Genomic DNA, 21,671 nt, shown 5'->3' on the forward strand with positions numbered 1-21,671 from the left:
AGGAGCACTATGGGAAATAGAAATGCATGTCTAAATGTCACGTATTTCTCCAGTCCCCTGCATGAACTGAAACAGTGCAAATCCTTCATTGGCATCAAACACACACAAGTGGGTTATATTGTCTCTTAACTATGCAACGTGTTCACAGTACAGCCATTCTCACTACCATTCATTTCACACAGGCTTTCTTTCAGGATATAGCTGTTCATCGTGTGCATTGAGGTCAGTGGATTTGTACAGGTGCTGTGCAGGTATATCTCTTATGTAGATTGATGTCATTTGCTATGTGCTGTGTAACATTTCTGACCTAATCCAATGTAGAGATGTATTACACCTCATGTGCTCCCCTTTACCAGATAATCTCTCATCACTAAGAGCTTGTGAGAGAGAGGGGGAGAGAGGGGGAAGAGAGGGGGAGAGAGGGGAAGAGAGGGGGAGAGAGGGGAAGAGAGGAGGAGAGAGGGGGAAGAGAGGGGAAGAGAGGGGGTGAGAGGGGAAGAGAGGGGGAGAGAGGGGAAGAGAGGGGGAGGAGAGGGGGAGAGAGGGGGAGAGGGAGGAAGAGAGGGGGAGAGAGGGGGTGAGAGGGGGGAGAGAGGGGGAGAGAGGAGGAGAGAGGGGGATAGAGGGGGTGAGAGGGGAAGAGAGGGGGAGAGAGGGGAAGAGAGGGGGAGGAGAGGGGGAGAGGGGGGAAAAGAGGGGGAGAGAGGGGGATAGAGGGGGTGAGAGGGGGAGAGAGGGGAAGAGAGGGGGAGAGAGGGGGAGAGAGGGGGAGGAGAGGGGGAGAGAGGGGGAGAGAGGGAGAGGGGGGAAAAGAGGGGGAGAGAGGGGGTGAGAGGGGGAGAGAGGGGGGAGAGAGGGGGAGAGAGGTGGAGAGAGGGGGAAGAGAAGAATGTAAACTTTCTGTGGAATTTAGAAAGGGGAGGGTACAAACTAAAGGTTATCAATTTGTTTAGTTATGGCTTGAAGAACAAAAAGTGATGTGTGTGTGTGTGTGTGTGTGTGTGTGTGTGTGTGTGTGTGTGTGTGTGTGTGTGTGTGTGTGTGTGTGTGTGTGTGTGTGTGCGCACGCCCACATGTTTCCTTCAGGATGTCAGAGTATTTATTATTCATCATTGTTTTGGCTAACCTGAGCCTTGTGCGTTAAACTGAACTTTTCAGTTAGATTTTCTATAGTTCTCTCTGATCAGTTTCAGTTAGATTTTCTATAGTTCTCTCTGATCAGTTTCAGTTAGATTTTCTATAGTTCTCTCTGATCAGTTTCAGTTAGATTTTCTATAGTTCTCTCTGATCAGTTTTAGTTAGATTTTCTATAGTTCTCTCTGATCAGTTTCAGTTAGATTTTCTATAGTTCTCTCTGATCAGTATCAGTTAGATTTTCTATAGTTCTCTCTGATCAGTTTCAGTTAGATTTTCTATAGTTATCTCTGATCAGTTTCAGTTAGATTTTCTATAATTCTCTCTGATCAGTTTCAGTTAGATTTTCTATAGTTCTCTCTGATCAGTTTCAGTTAGATTTTCTATAGTTCTCTCTGATCAGTTTCAGTTAGATTTTCTATAGTTCTCTCTGATCAGTTTCAGTTAGATTTTCTATAGTTCTCTCTGATCAGTATCAGTTAGATTTTCTATAGTTCTCTCTGATCAGTTTCAGTTAGATTTTCTATAGTTCTCTCTGATCAGTTTCAGTTAGATTTTCTATAGTTCTCTCTGATCAGTTTCAGTTAGATTTTCTATAGTTCTCTCTGACCAGTTTCAGTTAGATTTTCTATAGTTCTCTCTGATCAGTTTCAGTTAGATTTTCTATAGTTCTCTCTGATCAGTATCAGTTAGATTTTCTATAGTTCTCTCCGATCAGTATCAGTTAGATTTTCTATAGTTCTCTCTGATCAGTATCAGTTAGATTTTCTATAGTTCTCTCTGATCAGTTTCAGTTGGATTTTCTATAGTTCTCTCTGATCAGTTTCAGTTAGATTTTCTATAGTTCTCTCTGATCAGTTTCAGTTAGATATTCTATAGTTCTCTCTGATCAGTTTAATTTGGATTTTCTATAGTTCTCTCTGATCAGTTTCAGTTGGATTTTCTATAGTTCTCTCTGATCAGTTTCAGTTAGATATTCTATAGATCTCTCTGATCAGTTTCATTTGGATTTTCTATAGTTCTCTCTGATCAGTTTCAGTCAAAGTTCCATGAATTAGGGCAGGACCAATAATTATGGTATAATCTGATATAGTATTATTCTTATGTCATATCATATCAAATCATATCACTGAACAAACTGAGACATTACAGAATGTATATTGATTTCAATGTTATATAGAATAACAGCTGTAGATTATGCCTTGTTATCATGTCCTTAGTGGCTAGAGAGAGAGAGAGAGAGAGAGAGAGACAGAGGGGTGAGGGCGAGACAGAAAGAGAGGGGGACACAGAGAAAGAGAGAGAGAGGGAGGGACAGAGAGAGGGAGACAGAGAGTGAGAGAGAGAGAGAGGGGGGACACAGAGAAAGAGAGAGAGAGGGAGGGACAGAGAGAGTGAGAGACAGAGAGAGTGAGAGAGAGAGACAGAGAGAATCTGGCAGCAATTACAGTGTTCTGCAACCATTTAACCCAACCACCCTTTAACAGCTCTGTTTACCAATTAGATAAGTAGCTTTTGTTATTGCATTTTCAAAATCACCCTCTCTTAGTGCCAATCTGACAGACACACCCCAAACACCATCACCCTTCTCTCCTTGTCTCTCCGTTTCACCCTCCAAGGTATGAGAACCAGAGAGATGTCATGGTGGTCGACATCTAGTTGATTTTGATGTACGTCTGTTTGATGTCCTTGTGATGTACTATTCTTCAAACCATTGGAAGTCATCCTATTTCTGCTGTTTACTGAACACTGCGAAACATTTAGTCCACCATTTTGAAACTAGTCATTTACTAAAGGATATTATCAGATAAACTGTCCATTGTGCTGATATACCTGCAATTCCCATGAATGAATGGACAACAAGCGCTGATGAACATGTTAAAACAGATGATTAATAAGTAGGAGGTTTTCCTGGTTGGATCAAGTGGCAGGTAAAACTCCTCTTATGAGGCTCGTGCACGAAGACGTGAGACTAAAGAAGTACCACTCCAAGTTCAGAGGTCAGACAAGTCGTTTCCTGCCGGCTCCCCACAGGCTCCTGAACCTCAGTCTCTAACCACCGCAGTACCAACATGGACATTTATTCTCCTTTATTTCTCTCTCTCTCTGTCTTTCTTTCTCTCTCTCTTTCTTTCTTTCTCTTTCTTTCTTTCACTCTCTCTCTCTTTCCTTCTTTCTTTCTTTCACTCTCTCTCTCTTTCCTTCTTTCTTTCTTTCTCTCTCTCTCTCTTTCCTTCTTTCTTTCTTTCACTCTCTCTCTCTTTCCTTCTTTCTTTCTTTCTCTCTCTCTCTTTCTGTCATTCTCTCTGTCTCTCTCTCTCTCTCTCCCTCTTTCTTTCTTTCACTCTCTCTCTTTCCTTCTTTCTTTCTTTCACTCTCTCTCTCTTTCCTTCTTTATTTCTTTCTCTCTCTCTCTCTTTCTGTCGTTCTCTCTGTCTCTCTGTCTTTCTCTCTCTCTCTCTGTCTTTCTCTCTCTCTCTCTTTCTTTCTCTCTTTCTATCTATCTTTCTATCCATACTGGATAAATGAACTCCCCGTTTTGCAGCTAGCTCTGACTGTGTAGGAAACTCCTGCCAACCTCCACCAGCACGGAGGGAAAAAAAGAGAGGGAGGGAGCGAGAGAGAGAGAGAGAGGGAGAGACAGAGAGAACGACAGAAAGAGAGAGAAAGATTGAGAGAGAGGGAGCAAGCAACAGAGATTGAGAGAGAGGGAGTGAGAGAGCGAGAGAGAGTGACAGAGATTGAGAGAGCAACAGAGATTGAGAGAGAGAGAGAGAGAGAGAGAGAGACAGAGAGAGAGAGAGACAGAGAGAGAGAGAGAGAGAGAGAGGGAGAGAGAGAGAGACAGAGAGAGAGAGAGACAGAGAGAGAGAGAGAGAGAGAGAGACAGAGAGAGAGAGAGAGAGAGAGAGAGAGAGAGAGAGAGAGAGAGGGAGCAAGCAACAGAGATTGAGAGACCCTGCCAACCATAGCCAGCACCAAAAATAAAAAAAAGTGGGAGAGACTTGAGAGTGAGAGAGAAAAAGAGACTGGGGGAGGGAGGGAGACCCATGTCTCTCATCCTGTGCCAAGGATTAGATTCCCCTCCAGTTATTAGACTCTTCCACTGCGCTGACAGAGAAGAGGGGGAGAAGGGGGGGAGCGAGGGAACCAGGGACGACAGGGGAGGATAGAATTCAGCCACCGACAACAACCTTGACAAACCCAGCCTCTCCATTATTTATGACTGGGCATTCAAGAGATGTTTCATTCAATTAAAGTTCCTCGAATTTCCGAAAGGCTCGAAAATCTAAAATATCCTACACCCTCCCGGCACCCCTGCCTGGCAGTCTAGTGGTACGGCCCGGACCTGTGTTTTTGGAGACTATCATTACAGGGCAACTTCCATCTAGCAGGGCCACATTTAGGTTGTAGTCTGGGATATCTCTACCATCAGAAGACTGTATCATCAGCCAGACAACACAGACTACAACAGGGCCTGCTGGCCGCCAGTCAGTTGTGCTTGTGATTTTTTTGTTCATTGGAAAATGCATTCAAGCAGAAGATTGAGAGAGTTATGGCAACAAGGCACACTCAGTGCTCTCTCTGTGTGTAGCCTCTGTACGGTGTGGGTCATTATGGATCTATGTAAAGATGGGTGGACTAGAGCACATTCAACGTCATATCTGCTGAATCATCCTTCCTTCTTTCCTCAGAAGTGGATTTCTAACAAAAAGGGACACTGCTAGACATTCACTTCAACCAATCACTGAAGAGAAAACACAAGACTTGGTGTGAACAAGCGAGGGCAGGGAAGGAACAGCGTTCCCGTTAAGACTGGTGGGCAGGAGGAGGGTTATTAGTCCTACAGTATGTATGACAGTAGTCTTTAGAAAATGAGGACAGAAAGCAGACAGTTTTGTCTGTTTTCTCTACTTTAACATCAAAGTGTACTGAGGAGAGGGCAGAGCAAACAGAGAGGCTCAACTCCTCTATGTAGCCTGAGGAACACACACTCCATCTACAACAGAATGAATACAATGACTAGAACGATACGTCTCTAGTTGTATGAATGGGGAAGGACCAATATGTCATACTGTGTTACAGCCAATCATGTCACTGAACAGGCTGAGGGCCCGGGGGGTTGGGCAGGGGGACAGGCTGAGGGCCAGGGGGGTTGGGCAGGGGGACAGGCTGAGGGCCTGGGGGGTTGGGCAGGGGGACAGGCTGAGGGCCAGGGGGGTTGAGCAGGAGGACAGGCTGAGGGCCACGGGGGTTGAGCAGGGTGACAGGCTGAGGGCCAGGGGGGTTGGGCAGGGGGACAGGCTGAGGGCCAGGGGGGTTGAGCAGGGGGACAGGCTGAAGGCCAGGGGGGTTGGGCAGGGGGCCAGGGCAGGGGGACAGGCTGAGGGCCAGGGGGGTTGGGCAGGGGGACAGGCTGAGACCCTACACATTCCTGGACAAGCCCCCTTCCCTAACACGTCCTACTCTGGTCAGTTAAGGGGAGGGGTCGGACATCTCACAGTCCCTCTCACATGGTTTTCAGTTAGACTCAAAACGAAAGTAAGGGCCTGTCCAGAAACAACCTCTAAAGCAGGGGTGTCAAACTCATTTTGCCCCGGGGGCAGCATTTGGCCTTCAACAAGGTCTGGAGGGCCGCACTGAAAATGGGTATTATTTCCTCACCGCCAAACATAGTCCTCTAGTCATCGTTTTGGGGAATTCCCAATGTTCCCTGACTGTTTATCTTTCGTTTGGCCGATTATTAACGAGCTGGACACAGACAAGATACTGTATGAATGTCGGTGCAGTATCATTTGGTCAAGTACGACTTTACAGGATAGTCCATGAGGCTCACTAATGGATGTGGTTTCAGATGAATCACTTGGAGACACGACCTTCATTGAAAGCTCTGGGTGTCACAGTAAGTTACAGTCAGAGATGAATGGAGCTGTGGTGAGGAGAGGAGCCTCTGTTTAACTACTATACCCACCTATCCATCTGGCCCAGGCATGAGAAACTCCTACACCCACCTATCCATCTGGCCAAGGCATGAGAAACTCCTACACCCACCTATCCATCTGGCCCAGGCATGAGAAACTCCTACACTCACCTATCCATCTGGCCCAGGCATAAGAAACTCCTACACCCACCTATCCATCTGGCCAAGGCATGAGAAACTCCTACACCCACCTATCCATCTGGCCCAGGCATGAGAAACTCCTACACCCACCTATCCATCTGGCCCAGGCATGAGAAACTCCTACACCCACCTATCCATCTGGCCCAGGCATGAGAAACTCCTACACCCACCTATCCATCTGGCCCAGGCATGAGAAAAATGGCTCCTGTCAGCGTGATGTCTCAAGTAGCCTCTTTCCATCACATCATGCAGCGCAGGAACACACACACACACACACACTGACGAAAGCAATCACACGCATAAGCAGACACACACAAACACACACACACCGCCCCGTATGTCTCTAGGGCGCAAACACACACAGTCAACTCAACAACAACACGGCGAGCTAGTATTTCCTTAAACAAGGAAAACAGAACTTCTCTCAAACAAACCAAACTTAACCAACCGTTCCTGCAAAAAGCACACGCGACAATTTCCAACATTTCATAAAGTCATTGCCTGTCAACATCTGCAAATAATCTTTAGGTTCAACAGCATGGCAGGCTTCCATTAGGCAAATTGCGAGTTGGCAAAAACTCTGACGGAACGATGGAAAGCCACAGCCAGTCCTGTAATTTAAACCGTATTTTAAATTGCGACAGCCTGACTACATGGAGGGAGGAGAGCGGGAGAGAGAAGGAGGGAGACAGAGAGAGAGAGAGGGAGAGAGAGAGAGAGAGGGGGAGAGAGAGAATGAGGGAGACAGAGAGAGAGAGACAGAGAGAGAGAGAGAGAGAGAGAGAGAGAGAGAGAGGGGAGAGAGAGAGAGAGAGAGAGAGAGAGAGAGAGGAGAGAGAGAGCGAGAGGGGGAGAGAGAGAGAGGGAGAGAGAGAGAGGGGGAGAGAGAGAGAGGGGAAAAGAGAGAAGGTGGTAGAGAGAGAGACAGAGAGAGAGAGAGATAGAGAGAGGGGGAGAGAGAGAGAGAGAGAGAGGGGGAGAGAGAGAGAGAGAGAGAGAGAGAGAGAGAGAGAGAGAGAGAGAGAGAGAGAGAGAGCGAGACTGAGTAAGGGTAGTAACGTACAGAGAAATGGAGAGAGAAGGAGAGAGAGAGAGAGAGAGAGAGAGAGAGAGAGTGTTTTTTACATGTGCCATGTAAGAAAGCTAACGTTTCAGTTCCTTGCTCAGAACATGAGAACATATGAAAGCTTGTGGTTCCTTTTAACATGAGTCTTCAATATTCCCAGGTAAGAAGTTTTAGGTTGTAGTTAATATAGGAATTATAGGACTATTTCTCTCTATACCATCTGTATTTCATTAACCTTTGACTATTGGATGTTCTTATAGGCACTTTAGTATTGCCAGTGCTACAGTATAACTTCCATCCCTCTCCTCGCTCCTACCTGGGCTCGAACCAGGAACACATCGACAACAGCCACTCTCGAAGCAGCGTTACCCATGCAGGGCAAGGGGTATAACTACTCCAACTCTCAGAGCGAGTAACGTTTGAAACGTTATTAGCGCGCACCCCGCTAACTAGCTAGCCATTTCACATTGGTTACAGCAGCCTCATCTCGGGAGTTGATAGACTTGAAGTCATAAACAGCTAATGACAAACGCAGTAAAGTGCTGTTTGATTGAATGCTTACGAGCCTGCTGCTGCCTACATCGCTCAGTCAGACTGCCCTGTCAAATCATAGACTTAATTATAACATGATAACACACACAAATACGTGCCTTGGGTCATTAATATGGTCAAATACGGAAACTATCATCTCGACTTTCAGTGAAATACGGAACGTTCCGTATTTTATCTAACGGGTGGCATCCATAAGTCTAAATATTGCTGTTACATTGCACAACCTTCAATGTTATGTCATAATTACGTAAAATTCTGGCAAATTGGGTGGCCCAAACTGTTGCATATACACTGACTCTGCGTAAAATGAACGCAAGAGAAGTGACACAATTTCACCTGGTTAATTTTGCCTGTTAACCTGGATTTATTTTAGCTAAATATGCATGTTTAAAAATATATACTTCTGTGTATTGATTTTAAGAAAGGCATTGATGTTCATGGTTAGGGGCGGCAGGGTAGCCTAGTGGTTAGAGCGTTGGACTAGTAACCGGAAGGTTGCAAGTTCAAACCCCCGAGCTGACAAGGTACAAATCTGTCGTTCTGCCCCTGAACAGGCAGTTAACCCACTGTTCCTAGGCCGTCATTGTAAATAAGAATTTGTTCTTAACTGACTTGCCTAGTTAAATAAAGGTAAAATAAAAAAAAAAATAGGTATACGTTGGAGCAACGATACGCACCGCATCGATTATATGCAACGCAGGACATGCTAGATAAACTAGTAATATCATCAACCATGTGTAGTTAACTAGTGATTATGATTGATTGATTGTTTTTTATAAGATAAGTTTAATGCTAGCTAGCAACGTACCTTGGCTTACTGCATTCGCGTAACAGGCAGTCTCCTCGTGGAGTGCAATGAGAGGCAGGTGGTTAGAGTGTTGGACTAGTTAACTGTAAGGTTGCAAGATTGAGCTGACAAGGTGAAAATCTGTCGTTCTGCCCCTGAACGAGGCAGTTAACCCACTGTTCCTAGGCCGTCATTGAAAATAAGAATGTGTTCTTAACTGACTTGCCTAGTTAAATAAATAAATATTAAATAAAGGTGTACATTTTTATTTATTTAAATCAGCCAAATCGGTGTCCAAAATACAGATTTCCGATTGTTCTGAAAACTTGTAATCGGCCCTAATTAATCGGCTATTCCGATTAATCGGTCGACCTCTAGTAGTAACATACAGAGAAATGGAGAAAACATGAGAGATAGAGAACTAAATGCAACATGACACACCAAACCAGGATCCCCACTTCCTGTCTGTTGACCTCAAAACTCACTAATTGTCTTGTAGCTTCCAGACTTCCTACACTACACTAGAGAGGAGAGGTCTTACAGGCGATTTCACAAGCTCACCATTGCAGGTTTTTAATCAAGTTTTTAACTGTTTTTCCATTGCTTTGTGAAATTCACCAATGTGCTTCTTCGACAAAAAAACAGCAAATGCCAAACGGTCGCTTGGAAACACTGAGAATCACTACCAATGGAAGTCTGTCTGGCAGGTTGTTCATAGAATGACATGACATCATAAAGGTGGACACATCTATATGCTGTGACCAATCTAAAATGGCTTCCTTTCCTCACCATCTTCAGGGCGGCAGGTAGCCTGGTGGTTAGAGTGTTGGGCCAGTTACCGGAAGGATGCTGGATTGAATCCCTGAGCTGACAAGGTAATGATCAGTTGTTCTGAACAAGGCAGTTATAAACCACTGTTCCCGGTAGGCCATCATTGTAAATAATAATTTGTTTCTTGACTGACTTGCCTAGTTAAAAAAAGGTAACATTTCTTGGACCACTGCTAGGTAAAAGGACTGGATAGATTTCAGCCATACTGCTTTCACCTATCAAATCCTTTTAAATCAGTGTTTGAAGAGTGAAAGGCATCTGCTTCCAGTTGTAAAGACCCCCTGTAGTGGCGCTAGTCTAAAGGTAGTGGAAAGTAGCAGTGAGCCAGAGCTCTGCTGCTAGCTCTGGACCTATGTGCTCCCAGTGAAAAAGAGCCGCCATGGAAAATATTTGAGGAAATGGCAAGTGGTTAATGGACCAGCTCTTAATGTTGAATTCCATACTCTAATGTGTCTCAGTCATGCATAAGAGGAAGTGTTGTACGCATGCCAAGGACCACGCTATCGCTTCAGGTCAAAGGGACCCCGCTATCGCTTCAGGTCAAAGGGACCCCGCTATCGCTTCAGGTCAAAGGGACCACGCTATCGCTTCAGGTCAAAGAGACAAAGCTATCACTTCAGGTCAAAGGGACCCCGCTATCGCTTCAGGTCAAAGGGACCACGCTATCACTTCAGGTCAAAGGGACCCTGCTATCGCTTCAGGTCAAAGGGACCACGCTATCACTTCAGGTCAAAGGGACCCCGCTATCGCTTCAGGTCAAAGAGACCACGCTATCGCTTCAGGTCAAAGGGACCCCGCTATCACTTCAGGTCAAAGGGACCCCGCTATCACTTCAGGTCAAAGGGACCCCGCTATCGCTTCAGGTCAAAGAGACAAAGCTATCACTTCAGGTCAAAGGGACCCCGCTATCGCTTCAGGTCAAAGAGACAAAGCTATCGCTTCAGGTCAAAGAGACCCCGCTATCGCTTCAGGTCAAAGGGACAACGCTATCGCTTCAGGTCAAAGAGACAACGCTATCGCTTCAGGTCAAAGGGACAACGCTATCGCTTCAGGTCAAAGAGACAACGCTATCGCTTCAGGTCAAAGAGACAAAGCTATCGCTTCAGGTCAAAGAGACAAAGCTATCGCTTCAGGTCAAAGAGACAACACTATCGCTTCAGGTCAAAGGGGCAAAGCTATCGCTTCAGGTCAAACAGAGAACCCTGGGATGGGAAGAATAATGTTTCTGTAGGGACCCTCGAGGGTCCCAGACACTTTAGTATGCTGGTTTACGTATGTAGTGGTACATTTTCATATTTGACTTCTAATCAGAGATTAATTGATACCAGGGATTTCAGGTATGGATCCATTAAGTGGCAGCTAAAACCAGACTATGGGCTTTAAAGACTTGAATTGTGCAGCCCTGGTGTGGCTGGAAATGTAGCTGAGAATGTAGCGCGTCAGTCACAGCATAGAAAACACACACACAGATTTCTACAAAACCTCGTCCTGACGGCGATACGTTCGAACACGTATCACCTGTAAATCTCGACCACCCCCTCCTCCCCACCATCCTCTCCTTGTTTCTGAAACACTCTGGCCCCCCCTCTTCTCTTCCCAGCATTCCAGTGCCGTGCCCCCACAGTCAAAGGGCCAATTCATGGCCTGGCGAGGCTACAAGAGCAGACAGGGGCTCTGAAGCAGGATGTTGTTTGACTGATTCCTCCTCGCACCGCTTAAACCAACAAGCCGCAAAAAATATGATTTGGGAGGGTGGGCAAAGAGGAAGTGGGTCCACTCACCTAACCTCAAGACTAGAGTGCAACTCATACCCAGTCTCATTACTGTAAAGCAGCTAGCTTGGATCCAGGATAGGTCAGAACAGTACGGGAAGCTCATGCAGCATAATTACCTTGAACTATCTGGGCTTTGTGTAGGTCAGTGGATAATATAGAGAGGATGCAAGAAGAGGAAGCCAATTCATTTTTAGATGTAGCCAGTTAGACACGTTATCTCTCGATGCAATACCACCAGCAAAGGAATCTCTCTTTTACGCTCTTACACTTTGAAGAAGCAACACGCAACAAATATAGTTACCTTCGTGAATCAACATCAAACGGTCCTACCCTGATAATCTGCCTGATCTTACATGGTCCCCCATTACCTTCGGTAGGAAAAAGGGTTGAGCTGGTATGCTTTGCTTATGCCTCTAGTCTCCACATCAAGTTCAATAGATCTCTTCCTTGATAGTGTTCTTGTGTAGAGTGCTGAGTTAGCCTGTGTCCTGGTAGAACCCCTATGAGAGTCCTCAGCGCCGATGTTATCTCCACCAAGTCATTCAGACAGACATTCCTGAGCGTCTCACACAAGGCATTGCCCTGGCTTTCCCATGAATGAGGCCTTAACGACAAACAGGCCTGTGACACGCGGTCTACCCCTGTGTTATTTACAGACCTTAGACCGAAGGTAGAGATAGCTCGCTCGCTAGCTGGCCCCCTAAAAGCCCTAAAAGCTTCCAGTTGACATTTCTATTTGTAAAGCAAGGGACATTTTGTCGTGTGTTTTCAGGTTACGTGATGGAATGATAAAGGTCTGTGTAGAATGTATGCACCACACCCTGTCTGCTCCAAGGCCTTCACAACAACTGTTTTAAGATGAATAAAGAGAAGATATCATAGATTATTCAACCAAATGCAACCATTCTTTTTTTTACACCTTAAATCACAACCTTTTGTGAATGTAGTCTGAACTGATCATTTGTAAAGTATAAAGAGAAATTATTTCACAATAATCTAATCCATACAGATAAACTAAACTGAGGCTGAATTTAAAAAAGAAGAAGTTCTGAATAGGTTGATTTCATTTGACCTTTAAACGTTGAGGAATGAAAACATTTGTGTGCCTGCTGCACTCCTTCCTTATTCCCCCTCCTGTCATTTGATCCAGCCTGGGGGGCGGGGCAGTGAAGGGACCACACAGACGACCTTTGGTAAATTGATCTTTCCATTTCCACTCAACTCTCCTGGCCAACAATAGGAGAAGCCCTCCCTTAGTTATCTCTGGGTCACTGGCTCTGTGTGCCTGCTACAAATTACAACCAACATCAACATTGTGGATTGACAGGACTGAATGCACTCACTTTGAATCAGAAATGTTAACCTCTCCCTCTCCCCCAAAAACTCCACTTTCAGCAGATTCAGAAGGAAGCTAAAAGTGTTGGAGTTTGTAGAAGCAACAGTAGCTAGGGAATGTGCCATCATTCCTGTAAACAGTAACAAGAGAACAAAACATTTGGGGAGTAAAGAGTTTGGGAACGACACACAACACACTAACTAACTGAACGACTATGGGGGCTCATGGCGGGGCTTTCAGGGCTGTTTTGATTGGCTATGAACAAACAGTCGGCTCAAGATAGGTTGGACATAACGCTAGTTCACCTTTCAACACCCCACGAGCTGGGCAGGGGAGTTTGATGGAGTGAGTCTGCGGTCTCTCTCCGCACTACAAGGACCCCCAGCGTAAACAAACAGGACTCGAGTTTCAACCAGAGGGGACTGTTTCCTGCTTCAGCCAGCCCTGCTAGCCAGCCCCCCAAAGCCCCTCTTACCAGAGCTCTGCTCCACTCTGCTTTACAAAATGCCAACCCCCTTCCACTGCTCAATTACCCAGAGGAATGGAGGGATTTGAGGGAAGAGAGAGGGAGTGGGAGAGGGGGATGGGGAGAGGGAGAGAGAGGGAGAGGGGGATGGGGAGAGAGAGGGAGTAGGAGAGGGGGATGGGGAGAGAGTGGGAGAGGGAGAGAGTGGGAGAAGGAGAAAAAGTGAGAGAGAAGGGAAGGGAGAGGGAAAGAGAGGGAGGGAGGGAGGGAGGGAGAGAGAGAGAGAGGGGGAGGGAGGGAGAGAGGGGGGAGGGAGGGAGAGAGAGAGCGAAAGACAGAGAGAGAGAGAGAGAGAGAGAGGGGGGGGGCAGAGAGATAGAGAGAGAGAGACGGGGGGGCAGACAGAGAGAGAGGGGGGGGGGGGGGGGGGGGCAGAGAGAGAGAGAGAGAACATAGCTACATTGCTGTGGCATCTAGATTGTAGGAGACCCCCTCCATCCGACTTTCACAATAGGAGCATTATGTGGCCCTCTCTTTGGTTGGTCTTAATAGGCTTTCAACAGAGGGAGTAAAGCACAACATGATAACTTCATTAACTGCAGAGTTTGCCCATTTATGCAAACATACATATGGGGGGGCCAATATACCTTAGGCTAGGGGTGTGTGTTTGGGCTGCCATACTCAAGACTAACTGTTAACCCTTTCTAGTTTTGGAGGTGAACTGATGTCCGATAACAAAATCCACATAGGCAGGCGATGAAACGTGGGCGAACTCGAGTGAAATGAATTTCAGAAATATGCTGTTGCTTCAGCATACAATGTTACTGGTTGCGGTGACTTTTTGTGGGACTTTTTAAAGAGGAGAGTAAAATGATCATGGAAGTATTGCGGAGACCCCTGATGTCAGGTCTCCTCATCTGGACCTCATTTCCATAGATGGCAACAAGAAGCTCAGCTGCTTATGTTGTGAGTGCTTGTCTGGTCGCTGATGATGTGTCAGTGAAAAGCAATATGTGGGCCAGTTCTAGTATTGACAGTAGACCAGTTTCCCAACATGGTTCTATATTTTCTTATCACCTGGAGTAACTTTCTTTGTCAATAACATGAGCATGTCCTTGAAAACATGTACAGTGGTCGACAACTGGCAAGGCCAATAAATAACAAGCAACCCCACCTCATAAACAAGGAATTCTGGGAATTGGGTTTCCCCTTTCCAGCCCCCATGCTCCTTGTCCGCATTGACCCTGATTTATGGCTCATAGCGGGTTGATACTTGCATACTATACTCCTCTTTACATTTACGGGGGGGCACTCCCGTGTTCTATACTCCTCTTTACCTTTAGGGGGGGCACTCCCGTGTTCTACACTCCTCTTTACATTTACAGGAGGGGGGGGGGGGGGCTACTCCCGTGTTCTATACTCCTCTTTACATTTAGGGGGGGGGGGGGCTACTCCCGTGTTCTATACTCCTCTTTACATTTACGGGAGAGGGGGGGGGGCTACTCCCGTGTTCTATACTCCTCTTTACATTTAGGGGGGGGGGGGGGGGGGGGGGGGGGGGCTACTCCCGTGTTCTATACTCCTCTTTACATTTACGGGAGGGGGGGGCACTCCCGTGTTCTATACTCCTCTTTACCTTTAGGGGGGCCCTACTCCCGTGTTCTATGCTCCTCTTTACCTTTAGGGGGGGGGGGGGCTACTCACGTGTTCTATACTCCTCTTTACATTTACGGGAGGGGGGGGGGGCTACTCACGTGTTCTATACTCCTCTTTACCTTTAGGGGGGACTGCTCCTGTGTTCTATACTCCTCTTTACCTTTAGGGGGGGGGGGGGGGTGGAACTACTCCCATGTTCTATACTCCTCTTAACCTTTAGGGGGGGCCCTACTCCAGTGTTCAATACTCCTCTTTACCTTTAGGGGGGCCCTACTCCCGTGTTCTATACTCCTCTTTACCTTTAGGGGGGGGGGGGGGGGCTACTCCCGTGTTCTATACTCCTCTTAACCTTTAGGGGGGGGCCCTACTCCAGTGTTCAATACTCCTCTTAGCCTTTAGGGGGGGGCCCTACTCCCGTGTTCTATGCTCCTCTTTACCTTTAGGGGGGGGGGGGGCTACTCACGTGTTCTATACTCCTCTTTACATTTACGGGAGGGGGGGGGCTACTCACGTGTTCTATACTCCTCTTTACCTTTAGGGGGGACTGCTCCTGTGTTCTATACTCCTCTTTACCTTTAGGGGGGGGGGGGGGGGGGTGGAACTACTCCCATGTTCTATACTCCTCTTAACCTTTAGGGGGGGCCCTACTCCAGTGTTCAATACTCCTCTTTACCTTTAGGGGGGCCCTACTCCCGTGTTCTATACTCCTCTTTACCTTTAGGGGGGGGGGGGGGGGCTACTCCCGTGTTCTATACTCCTCTTAACCTTTAGGGGGGGGCCCTACTCCAGTGTTCAATACTCCTCTTAGCCTTTAGGGGGGGGCACTACTCCAGTGTTCAACACTCCTCTTTGCCTTTAGGGTGCTCATACTAAAAATAACTAGGTTGTTTGCTTTCAGGGCAGGCACACCGTAGCAAAATGTTTTGCGACAGGAAACCAGAAACAATCATTTCTTATTGGTCAATTTCAGTCAGTCCCTCCCTGTTTCAGTGTAGTTTCTTCCATTTGGAGCCTAAATGAACACAGTAGATAATGAAAGGAAAAGCATCATCCCTCTAATGGCTCCGATACAATGATTTATTTAACCAAAGTTTGGACAGCTAAGCTGTGTTCATCAGGGTTTTATCTGAATACAAACATGATTAATGCATGGCAGATGTACTCATACCCCTATCAGATCTCTCTATCAGTAACACGTGATCAGAATGATTGGTTAGGAGTGAACTCCACAAACAATAGTGCACAGCACAGCACCAACCAAACTAGACGTGAAGTAAAATCATATACTCTACTACTGTATTCCAACATTATATTAACCAACAATAAAACCCCATCCCAAACAAACAATAAAGGAATGAAATAAGGGAATTTTGTGTTAAACTATGTCACTCTTTCTATCAATGGACTGTACGCTAAATCAATAGCCCCCAATGCTAATGTTGGCCTAGCATTCCGTGGTAATAAGGAAGCTGGTTGACAGTAGCGTCTCACCTGAGAAGAGTCTTGGCGCGACGTCGGGGGAGTGGGGGGCCACAGTTTCAGTGTACGACAGTGTTGAAAGTGTTGAATCTGATAGTTCTGCAAAGGACAGAACATGACAGGGGAGTGAAATCCGGAGCTCCATGGAAAACCATTGTAACCATAGACTTCGGCGTTAACTACTGTCCAGAGAGCGTTGTGTTGTGGTCCTACTATAACGCCATGTTCTGAGGAACAGAGAGGTTGTGAGGAGAATACAAGATGATTTTGAAGCAGGAGAAGGCATGTGAAAGCAGGAATAATGTACTGGCACATGACTAACTTTGAGGTAAAGACCCTACATTTCAGCATAACACTTTATTTTCCAGCACAGAAAATAACTTTGATTTTGATTTTTTTAACCTTTATTTAACTAGGCAAGTCAGTTAAGAATAAATTCTTATTTACAATGACAGCCTTCCCTGGCCAAACCCGGACGATTCTGTGAAAATTGTGCGCCGCCCTATGAGACTCCCAATCATGGCCAGATGTGAAACAGCCTGGAATCAAACCAGGGACTGTAGTGACGTCTCTTGCACTGAGATGCAGCGCCTTAGACCACTACACCAGTCAGGAGACAATGGTATTTATTTTCATTTAACTAGGCAAGTCAGTTAAGAACAAACACCGGCCAAACCCGGACCACACTGGGCCAATTGTGCACTGCCCTATGGGACTCCCAATCATGGCCGGATGTGATGCAGCCTGGAATCAAACCAGGGACTGTAGTGACACATCCTGCACTGAGATGCAGCGCCTTAGACCACTACACCACTTGGGCACCCATGGTATATATTTTTATTTAACCTTTATTTAACTAGGCAAGTCAGTTAAGGACAAATTCTTATTTACAATGACGGCCTACACCGGCCAAACCCGGACAACGCTGGGCCATTTGTGAGCCGCCCTATTGGACTCCCAATCACGGCTGGTTGTGATACAGCCTGGATGAAGTGGGAACAAGATGGAATTACTTTTAGTTTTTAACAACTATATAAATGTTATATTAATAAATATATAATTACTTTTAAAAGACAAAACAAAACTGTGCTGGGAAGTAAAATGCTACCAAAACTCCATTACAGTGAAACCCCTTGTGAATTTAGCAGATATCTCTGTGGCTTACTGTTGCTGAGGGGGGGCATGACTGTTGCTGGGGGGGGGGGGGGGGGCATGACTGTTGCTGAGGGGGGACATGACTGTTGCTGAGGGGGGACATGACTGTTGCTTCCTGACTTACCCAGTGGCTTGTGTTCATCTGAGGGAGATAGTCGTGAGTAGGGGGGTGGTGGTGATTCTGAAACACAACATATGTGTCTTAGATGCTTGGTACTGCGTAGAAGTACATAGTTAGGTATCAGAGAATAATCTGTTACTATATGAAATCATAAATAACATGGATTACTGGGAAAACACAGACAACAATCTGCATATGTCAGTAAAAAACTAAGCAGTTGATGGTTGAATGGGCAGATCAACTTATAATTAATTATTCAGACAGAATATAGAATAAAAGATGAGACCTTCACAACTCTGTTGAATAAGCACTTCCAACGGTTCATAACTAAAAACGTAATTACATCACATATAAAATATGTTTTCAGGTCCTAACTAAACGGCTATAAATAAAGAACACAAAAGAAAAGTAGGCTACATGTTGTCAAAGGGCATTTTCCGTACATAAAACCAAGAAAGCTAATGGCGACCTGTCGAAATAGTTGTCTGGGACAAAGAAACAGTCCATGGGAACGGAGTGGATATAATGGCTGCGGGTTCTTTAAGAGTGGAGGCAGTAATTGCTGGAGTACTCAGTCAGTGAGATACCCAGCTAGTCAGCCTGGCGCCAGCAGTATGCAAACTGTATATTATCACCACTCCTTCACCTAAATAGCAAGAGGGGGACCTCCTAGGGAAGGAAAAAGAGCCTTTCAAAGCGCTACTTCAGAGCGATCTTCAAATGGATAACGTAAAAACTAAACAAATGAATATAATCGATATCATGAACTAAAACATAAAGGAATGTGTTGTTGAGTACTTAGCAGAGAAAAGATTTGCTGCAAAGACATTATAACTCAAGCTCTCCCTTTCCCTCTAGCTCTGTGTGAGTGTGTGTACAGGGTTGTTTTTGAGGGAGACTATACTAGCTACACTTCCAACAGTTGGAATTCAGTTGCTGTAATCATACAATTCGCTAGAAAATGTTAACTCCCGCGCATTGGCTAAGCAACCAAATATTTACAACAATGCGCATCAACAAAACTTCAAGGGTACAAGTATGTTTCACTTAATCTCCAGAGAAGTATAACCCTAAATTATTATTAATTGGCTTTGTGACTGTATAACGCGTTTTAATTTCACCTGGCCAATTTCTAAGGCAGCCTGGCCTTCTAATGAGTCCCATCTTTCACCATCCTCCAGACTTCAGGTAGAATGTGGGCCTACCTTTTTGGCATCGCTATTGGCACGCAGTGCTTGGTTATCACGTTTGAAAAGCATCTATACGTGTAGCCTCACTATGCGCACGTGTGCGTAAACCTATCTAAAAAATAGACCCTTTCAATTTATACAGATTTGATTTGTGTAGAAGGGGGTAAAAGTGTGTGATTGTAACCAATCTCAGATGTCCTACCTGGCCCACACAAGAGACTGTAGTGATAGGGGTTACAGCACACCGTTTCGCTGCTGTCCAATGCCCGGAAGCTTTGACAGTGGCACAGCGCTTTGAGTTGAGTCGAGTGGTGTAGGTCAGTCCATCGGTAGAGTTTACAGAGCAGAAATGGGGGAGATGTCGAGTGGCCACCTAAACGCAGCTCCGTCTGGGGTACCAGAACACAGTCACTGGGCATCCCTCCTTTCGACTCCACCGCCTCCAACAAGGCATCCAGAGATTTCTCCTTGAGTCTTTTCAAAAGAGCATAGGTAACGTTCTTGAGTTCTTGCTCCGCCACCGAGCCAATATTCCCCTCCCGTCCCGTGAGGATACCTCCATCGCGGGGACTAGAGTTTCGAATACCCCGGGTCATGACGGGGCTCCGAGGTCTAGGATCCCGGTCTCGAAACAAACAGCAAGTAACCGTTCTACTGTCATTCTCGTGTTCTGGCTGAGAGCCTCGGTGATGAGGGACGGGGACACACATGGCATCCCCCTGACCATGGTCCGAATTGTCCCCCGGCGCCGACTCTGCGCTGTCCGTGAGGTCTGTGTTGCACACTTCGTCGAAAGTTCCCAGAGATGGCGAGGCACGGGTCACCGACCCGAGCTCCGTTTTGGGTATTTTTTCTGGGTTACTGCCACACGAACCGTCCCGAAACTCCTCGCTTCGTTTGCTTCTCCCATCTCCCCCGTCTCTGTCTGGGACTAAACGGCTTCTCCAGAGTCGCCGTATAAGACCTGAGCGTTTCGACCTGAACATACGACAATTTAAACAGTTTTGGATGTGTCGTATTGTTCCCGTCCAGGTCTGTGAGGATTCCACATTGATTTATGGTCTCCGCACAACATTAATGTTTTGTAAACGGCGCGCACTACATGCGCAACCGGGGGTCGTAGATTTATGACTAACTTGCAGCATTAGAATGTAATTTACGGTTGTATGTTGCATTAAACAAAGTCAAATGTAACGAGATTACACAACAAAACAGAATGCGACATACATGCATTTACTGGTCTGTTATATCCTACAACCATATAGTCTACCAACTCAATGAAAACGGTTTGTCTTTACAGAGGCAACACAATTCCCCAAAACTATGTTCCGAGCAGCAATTCATAGGCTATACCATAATTATTCCTCCAATAACTACACTATAGCTACCACATGAAACGACAGCAAAATAGTTCGGTTTTTGTCTTGGACTTTGAGCAGCCTTGGTTAAATCCTTCGCTTGAGAATCCTTTTGACGGCACATCGATGGAGTTGCTTCACCACGAAATAATCCCAAATAATCCTTGCCGCATTCAGATTCCAATGTTATTTTCCACCGTAGTGTAGAATAATCCGTTTGCAACCCCGAAATAAAAAGTTTACATTGAGTTTTTATGCTGCTCAAACATACGGATGCAGATGTAGCTACTCCGATTCAAGACTCAGGAGTGGTTTAAATGAAAACTTGAATTACTTTGCTGCCAGTCTCACTCTCTGCTATTCTTTTCGGATACACTCGCCCGTACACACACGGGGGCCCCAGGAAAGCTCTGGAGCCATTGGTTGATTCCCATCATGTGCCAGTCTAGACACTTTGGCGGCTGTGAGCCGCACTGATTGTTGCGCAAACATGGTTTCAAGTTTCTTAACTCTTAAAGGCGCAACATCCACCTTTCTTCTCTCACACTTTCAACTCTTCCCATGAACTTTGTATCACACTGAACATGTTTACTAACCTACCGAAACAGCAATCCACACATTTATCTCAGGGAAACACTTCATATTTAATGACAGGAAAACGCCCATTCAGTAAAATACTGTATGGAATCTGAATTATTTCTGATTTTCATTCTATAAAAGCACAATCTGAACAGAATTATTTTCTCTTGAACTTGTGTCATTGAGAAACCAGCTGATACTGGCAGTGTGTGCCCTGTAGGTCGATATTTGACTTCCTGTTTTGTCATGGTGACCTTATTTATTACACATGCAAAATGCCATTATTGATTTATAAGTTATAAACAACACAATAATATGTATAATCATCATAATAATCAACAAGGACCATATTACCATTCAACACATTTTATGTTGTTATTATTATTACTATCATTATCATCATTGTTAGATTTGGGCTATTTTCATCATTACTATTGCTAGGATTCAAGTATTTCACTGTTCATTCATTAAAGGGTTAATGCCTTTTCAAGTGCAGTTAAGAAGGCAAAGCTTCCCATTATATATTGCTATAGCTCAGAGAAGCAGTTAAGAAGGCAAAGCTTCCATTATATATTGCTATAGCTCAGAGAAGCAGTTAAGAAGTTAAAGCTTCCATTATATATTGCTATATCTCAGAGAAGCAGTTAAGGCAAAGCTTCCATTATATATTGCTATAGCTCAGAGAAGCAGTTAAGGCAAAGCTTCCCATTATATATTGCTATAGCTCAGAGAAGCAGTTAAGAAGGCAAAGCTTCCCATTATTGTCATGTACTGTCATGTTGTGTCTTGTCTCTGTCCTTTCCCTTCACCCTGTCTCCCTCTGCTGGTCGTTGTTAGGTTACCTTTTCTCCCCCGCTTTCCCCCAGCTGTTCCTTGTCTCCTCTAACTACCCATTCACCCCGTTTCCCACCTGTTCCCTTTTTCCCTCTGATTAGGTCCCTATATCTCTCTCTGTTTCTGTTCCTGTCCTTGTCGGATTCTTGTTTGTTGTGTTTCATGCCTGAGCCAGACTATCGTCATGTTTGCTGTAACCTTGTCCTGTCCTGTCGGAATCTGCCGGTCTA

General features: G+C 45.6%; 1 protein-coding gene across 2 annotated transcripts in view; it reads right to left on the reverse strand.

Annotated features, from left to right (window-relative positions):
- Positions 1 to 20,417, reverse strand: part of LOC139411738 (mothers against decapentaplegic homolog 6-like) — a 24,583-nt gene extending 4,166 nt beyond the window's left edge. Inside the window, exons 1-3 of one of the 2 annotated variants that reach the window (XM_071158423.1) lie at positions 18,873 to 20,417; positions 17,484 to 17,540; positions 16,217 to 16,303 (exon numbers count right to left, since the gene is read on the reverse strand). In XM_071158423.1, the coding sequence (XP_071014524.1) occupies positions 16,217 to 16,303; positions 17,484 to 17,540; positions 18,873 to 19,656 (928 nt within the window). In that variant the 5' untranslated portion in view covers positions 19,657 to 20,417. The remainder of the gene's footprint in view (positions 1 to 16,216; positions 16,304 to 17,483; positions 17,541 to 18,872) is intronic. The other variant, XM_071158424.1, reaches the window with a different exon arrangement.
- Between the last annotated feature and the right edge of the window lie 1,254 nt (positions 20,418 to 21,671).

Source organism: Oncorhynchus clarkii, chromosome 6 (genome assembly GCF_045791955.1).
Source record: "Oncorhynchus clarkii lewisi isolate Uvic-CL-2024 chromosome 6, UVic_Ocla_1.0, whole genome shotgun sequence".
In the NCBI taxonomy this organism is placed as follows: Eukaryota; Metazoa; Chordata; class Actinopteri; order Salmoniformes; family Salmonidae; genus Oncorhynchus; species Oncorhynchus clarkii.